This window comes from Lathyrus oleraceus, chromosome 6, assembly GCF_024323335.1.
Source record: "Lathyrus oleraceus cultivar Zhongwan6 chromosome 6, CAAS_Psat_ZW6_1.0, whole genome shotgun sequence".
Lineage (NCBI taxonomy): Eukaryota > Viridiplantae > Streptophyta > Magnoliopsida > Fabales > Fabaceae > Lathyrus > Lathyrus oleraceus.
The window spans coordinates 29,784,236-29,790,424 of record NC_066584.1 but is presented as its reverse complement, the minus strand read 5'-3'; the positions used below and the strand labels follow the sequence as shown (position 1 = coordinate 29,790,424).

At 39.3% G+C, this 6,189-nt stretch overlaps 1 protein-coding gene across 1 annotated transcript; it reads right to left on the bottom strand.

Annotated features, from left to right (window-relative positions):
• Positions 1-3,023: 3,023 nt before the first annotated feature.
• On the bottom strand, positions 3,024-4,615 carry LOC127093822 (uncharacterized). Its single transcript, XM_051032725.1, has 4 exons — positions 4,259-4,615; positions 3,679-4,216; positions 3,416-3,447; positions 3,024-3,152 (listed from the first exon to the last, which is right to left on the bottom strand). Exons 1-4 carry the CDS (start codon positions 4,613-4,615, stop codon positions 3,024-3,026), a joined length of 1,056 nt encoding a protein of 351 aa, XP_050888682.1.
• Positions 4,616-6,189: the final 1,574 nt, after the last annotated feature.

Genomic DNA, 6,189 nt, shown 5'->3' with positions numbered 1-6,189 from the left:
GAGACCCTTATTCCCGTAGTTAGTTTGAACTACGTTTTGCTCTGATTCTCATTCCCGATGAGATACGTAGACATAAGACGCGATGTCTTAGCGAGCACACATCTCCTTAACCCATAGGTACCCGAGCTACGAAGACTCTGATTCTCATTCCAGATGAGATACGTATGCAGTGGATGCGACATCCGTGCGAGTCATTTTCTTTGACCCTTTCTTTTAGTAAATAGTACATTAGATATAATACACACCCTTTAGACAAGAACTACAAGAGTGGATCCCGTAGAGTACTACGGATGCGTAGGGGTGCTAATACCTTCCCTTCGCATAATCGACTCCCGAACCCAAGATTTGGTTGCGAGACCTTGTCTTTTCCTTTCCTTCTCTTCAGGTTTACTTCGAGCGTTTCCTTTCCCTCCTTTGGGATAAATAACGCACGGTGGCGACTCTTCTGTCATCTTTCTTCGCCGGTTGTTTTTTCGCACCTCTGTATTTTTCGGGTTGCGACACCTAGTTGCTAGAAGGAGTCAAGCCTAGATTTGTATGTTCTTTGTTTGCTTGGGTGTTTATGTTTATGTTTGCCTGCTTGTAGATTTTATGTTTGTTTATTGCATTTACTTTACTGCTTTAGATATTTCATTTGCTAACCCATTATGGATATATGTATTTTGCTGTTGTTGGGTTATGCTGATGTTACTTTAGAGAAGCTCTACACCCGAGCTTGAGTATACACACAAGATAGACTCGTGGATAGTCGTGTTAACCTGTGTTTCGCGTGTTGGGTTGGCACAAGACCCACACTCAGACTAGTTTCATTTAGGGGTACTTTTGTCCTGTGAGCATTCACTACGGCAAAGTATTTTCACTTGATTCCATGACTCTGATAAGTCTCTTTAGGATCACCTTTTGAAGACTAGTACTTACATGTGAGTGGGATATTGGGTTTGTGCAGGAAACCAAGATCCGACATACCTTGTTTCTCATGTGACATCAGATCTTTGAACTTACTTCAAGCAGAATATTCAGATTATCCAGAATGTGGCCATGTTGTTGCATACATTTGCATATCATAAATCATCATTACATCATATAACTCTTTTGCATATGCATTTCTAGGGAATTTGATAGCCTATTTTATTGCGGAGTATTCAGAGATAGCATGAATCCTGGTAGAAGAAGTGTGTTCAGTTACAAGTTTGTGGAACCCTAGTTGAAAGCTTTGAAGGGATTGGGAGCTCGTCTAGTTCTGGATCACAGAGAGGATTTCAAGAAAGCCTATGGGAATCTCCTAGGTATTCTCAACACTAAAGTGAAAACTACCGTAGTCCATACCCTGGTGAAGTTCTATGACCCTCCCAAGAGGTGCTTCACTTTTCAGGATTATCAGTTGGCTCCGGCGTTGGAGGAATACCCGCATATCTTAGGGGTCGAAATTAAGGATCAAGTTCCTTTCGTCAGTATCAAGGAACTACCAAAGTCCAATCTTTTAGCTTAAGCTATGCACTTAGAGAAGAAGGAAATGGAGCTCAACCTTAAGCCCAAGGGTGGAACTCATGGTTTTACTCTGAAGTTTTTGGTGGAGAAGGCCACTACTTTTGCTGATGTTAGGAGTTGGGTTGCTTTCAATGCTATTTTCGCTTTGCTCATCTATGGGATAGTGTTATTTCCTAGTATGGAAGACTTTTTGGACCTTGCATCTATTCACATCTTCCTGTCCAAGAATTCGGGTCCTACACTTGTTGCTGACACTTACTACTCTATCCATGTAAGGACTAAGAAGAAGAAGGGTATTATCGTGTGTTGTAAAACCATGTCGTCGAGAACAAGGACAATCTCAAGTGGTCTTAGAGGATCATGTCTCTGATTGCTGAAGATATTTTATGGTGAAAATGGTGACCGATAACAAACCCAAAATTAGCTAATTTCTTGTCCTCAAGTAATGTCCTAGACGACACAGTGCGTCACTTCCCAAAATTTTCATTCTTACCATGATATTGTTGAGATCTTTCGCCAACGCCTTCACTCTCCCTTTTAGAGTTCCTGCTTTTCCTAATGAGTTTTCTGCCACACTTCCACATTGATGTACCGCTTCACCTATCAACTTATATCACATTCTCACAAAGTCTCCCCGGGTTAAAGTGTTTACACTCATAGTTCATAATATGCAATATCAACTCATAAGTTTGAATAGTTTCTCCTTTCGTATCAATTACACACAACACACACTTTTGAGGTCCTTTGGGTTGTAACGGGGCTTGGGTTACGGAGTGGTAAATACCAACAAAAGGGAAAACAAATGGTTTGGGTTCAGAGCCAATGTCATTTTTCTTTTCACTGTGCTGGTTCTACATCTCATTTTCAATTCTATTCTTTTTCAGTTTGTATTGGTCATTTTTTTCAATTGAGTGTTTCTCATTCAGTGAGTGCTTTTCGTATCATCAATTTTTTTTCTTTTTTCTTCTCTTTTTTTTCCAGATGGGCGTTTTTCTTGATTTTTTTCGCACTCACCTTTCTTTTAGATACTTATGGGGTTACCCCAAACTTAGTATTTAACACAGCTTAAAGACATAATATTGACTCTGAACAGGGTAGGGAAGGGTTTGGGTTGTGGTTTACATTTATGTGGTTATATAAACAAACAAAGAGTACATGCTCAATGGGGTTAACAATGGAAAATATTAAAGGGATGACTAGAAATACTCAAGGCTATTATTCAAACAATGTGCCTCAGTGTGTGTATATATGCAGTGATATTTCCAGAGAACCTATGCAAAGTCAGAATGATAAATACACACCTGAATATCGCTCATGATGAAAAATGTGTTTGGCTTTTTATGCACTCACCATGTTAGGTAAAGCTTGACAACATCCACATTACCTCTAGTATGGTGCGGTTTCTTACTCGATTCAAAATGCACAGGGAGCCTACGTTAGTCGAGCTTGAGAACTTGCATCCAATCTTTTCTTCAGCAGTATCAACTTTTTGGGAAGATCCTTCATAACAAGCAACCGTAAATGGAGTGATCCTTTCATCCACTACTACTAATGGTCATCACGTAATCCAACAGTACACCAAGAACCTGAAATACATGCAGCACATGATACCCGACAGTAAAAATAAACCAAATGCGAAATGGTAAAAATTGGGAAATAATCAACTAAAACATAAAACAAAACAAAAAATAAAAGTAAAAAGCATAGTAAAACCTCCCCCACACTTGAACTAAACAATGGCCTCAATGTTTTAGAACAAGATAGAAGGAGGGTGACTCACAGTGTCCTACTGAGGGGCCTGGGGCGGAAAGTGCAACATGCCACACGAAATTCAAATTTTCCAAACAAATTTCAAATCCGCATGCCTGATAAGGGCCGTGTCAGGTTGCCGTTCTTCTCTTTTTTTCAACTTTTTCCACGTGAGTACCTTCGCCCTTTTATGCAAGGCACTGTGTAAACCTAAAATAACAAACAAACACAACTAATAATTAGAAATAAAAACACGTGGGTTACCTCCCACGAAGCGCTTCGTTTAACGTCGCATGGCTCGACGATTCATTTTCCCTTGTTATGGGGGGTACTTCAACCTCTACACCCGGTTGCACCTCTTTTCCAAAACTAGGAAGCCGTCTTTTTCATAGGTATGGATCCCTTTGTGCCACAAGTCCTTTCTAACCTCCATCTCCTTACCTTGTTTTTGTTTTCTTTTCTTTCTCTTGGCTTTTGGAATGAAAATAGGAGTCTTTCCATTTGAGGTTGCTATAGGAAGTGGTGAGACTTGAGAAGGCCTTCTTGGATCTTTCTCTGATGTTGGTCTGTTACTTTGCCTTCTCACCTCTTTCCTGACCAAGTTTACTTGATAATGATGTTCTTTTTCCACCTCCAGCTCCCTGTTTTTAACTGTATTCAATGTTATTACCTTATCATAAACTTTTAAGGTTATCGTCCCTTGGTCCATGTCGAGATTGTATCGACTTGTCTGCATGAAATGTCGACCAAGAATGATAGGCGTTTCTTCATCTTCAGGTATGTCTAGGATCACAAAATCAACAGGGAAACTCAAGTCCTCTATTTTCACCAGTACGTCTTCTGCTACACCATATGCCTCATTTCTCGAGTGATCCGCAAACTTCATATTTATCTTTGTATCACTGACACTTTTAAGACCCAACTTGTGATAGATTGATAATGGCATCAGAATCACACTAGCTCCAGAATCAATTAGTACCTTTTTGAAAGTTCTTTATTTAATTATGCATGATATTGTTACCGTTCCAGGATCCTTCTGTTTGTTTGGAATTTTCTGCTCCAGTGAACTTGCACAACACTTTTCTTTCAAGGGTACCTGTTCTTCTGTTGTTGGTTTCTTTTTGGCCATTACCTCTTCCATGAATTTTTTATACATGGGCATTCTCTCGAATGCTTCAAAAAAAGACATTTGACCCTTTATCTTTTTGAACATTGTCACGAGTTTCTCAAAGTCTGACTCGCTTGGATCCTTCTTTTTCACTCTCTGAGGGTAGGGTAACTTAATCACCAGTTTAGTATCCTTTTTATATTTCTCTTCAGTTGGTTTGCCAGGTGGTATTACTTTTTCATCTTTTACAGCCCTCTCCCTTTTTGTCATGACAATATTAATATTTTCCTGATTTCTTTGATTTTGAACTGTTTCACTTGGTAAGGAACCTGGTGTTCGATAACTTGCTAGTTGTTGTGCTATCTGACCCAGCTGAACTTCAAGACTTTTTATTGAGGCAGTGGTGTCCTTTTGATTGTTTCTAGTCTCCTCTTGGAACAGAATATTGTGAGCGGCTAATTTTTTAATGGAAATCTCCCAATCTGCCTTTTTAGGAGCTTGTTGTTGCTGCTGTTGTTAATATTGGGTCCGATATTGTCCTTGACCCTGCTGCTGAACATCCCCTCTCTGATCTTTCCAGAAAAAGTTAGGATGATTCTTCCAACCTGGGTTGTAAGTATTGGAGTAGGTATTATTCTGCTTCAAGAACTTTATCTCTTCAATTTATTGAGGAGTTGCAAAGCAATACACCGTGTGGTAAGGTCCATTACAGATTTCACAAGTGATGACTTGAACCAGTTGAACTTGAGCTATCTGTTGAGTACCTATATTCACAGCCTTTAATTTCTTTTCCAATTCGGCAGCGACTGTGTCTTCCAGATGGATTTTATTCGCTTCCAAATTCAGATCAATGACTCCTTCAGGCTTGCTTGTACACCTGTCGTATAATTCCATATGCTCATTGGCAGTTATCACTTCAATAATCCTTTTAATATCGATGGTTGTTGAGAAATTTGTTGAGCCACCGACTACTGTATCAATAAACTCTTTTGTCTATATTTTCAGCCCGTTAACAAACATCTGCATCTGTTCAGTCTAATCCATATTATGAGTTGGGCAAGCTACCAAGACCCTTTTGAATCTTTTATAGGTATTTCCTAAGACTCACCATCCTTCTGTTTGAAGTTTAAGATTTCATACCTTTTTCTCAGAAATACTGATGCTGGAAAATACTCATTTAAGAAAGTTGTTTCCATCTCTTCCCATGATGTAGGACTTCCTGCTGGCAGAGAGTAGAGCCACTCTTTTGCCTCTTCAACTAAAGTGAACGAGAACATTCTTAAATTCTTTGCTTCCTCAGTATGACCATCAATTTTCAAAGTAGTACTCATGGTTAGGAATCTCTGCAGGTGCTTGTTTGCATCTTCATTAACCTTTCCGGTGAAAGATTTTCTTTCAAGTTGATTGATTGTGCTAGGACGCAGTTGAAAATTAGTCACATTCACCGGTTGGTTGACAATGGTCAATCTACCACCTGGCGCATTTGCACCTCCATAGTCACCTAGGAGTCTTTTCGGAGGTGGAGGGGGTGGAAGTGGAGGAATTTCAGCCATAGTTTCTTTTTCTGAATCTGAGTGATCAGAGGGAACTTCTTCTTTGGAATTTAATCTAGCGTTTCTTCGTCTCCGGTGAAGGGTTCTCTCGATTTCTGCGTCAAAAAAAATTCAGTTGAGGACTCTTCTCGCATACACAGATTAGTGAATTAAATTATATAAATGACAGAAAAATAATTTTATTGCAGAGCAACAAAATTTTAATTGAACTTAAAATTAAACTCTATATTTTGGCAGTCCCCGACAACGGTGCCAAAAACTTGATCGGAAAAATAGCAAGTGTACTATTTT

What these genes read in the sequence shown, in the direction of transcription:
- LOC127093822 (XM_051032725.1), bottom strand. Translation starts at nt 4,615, where the DNA reads ATGACAAAAAGGGAGAGGGCTGTAAAAGATGAAAAAGTAATACCACCT. An exon ending in AACAGAAGGATCCTGGAACG is followed by an intron (nt 4,217 to 4,258) that starts GTAACAATATCA and finishes ACTTTCAAAAAG; the next exon opens with GTACTAATTGATTCTGGAGC. An exon ending in CCTTGCATAAAAGGGCGAAG is followed by an intron (nt 3,153 to 3,415) that starts GTACTCACGTGG and finishes TTTATGTTTTAG; the next exon opens with TTGATTATTTCCCAATTTTT.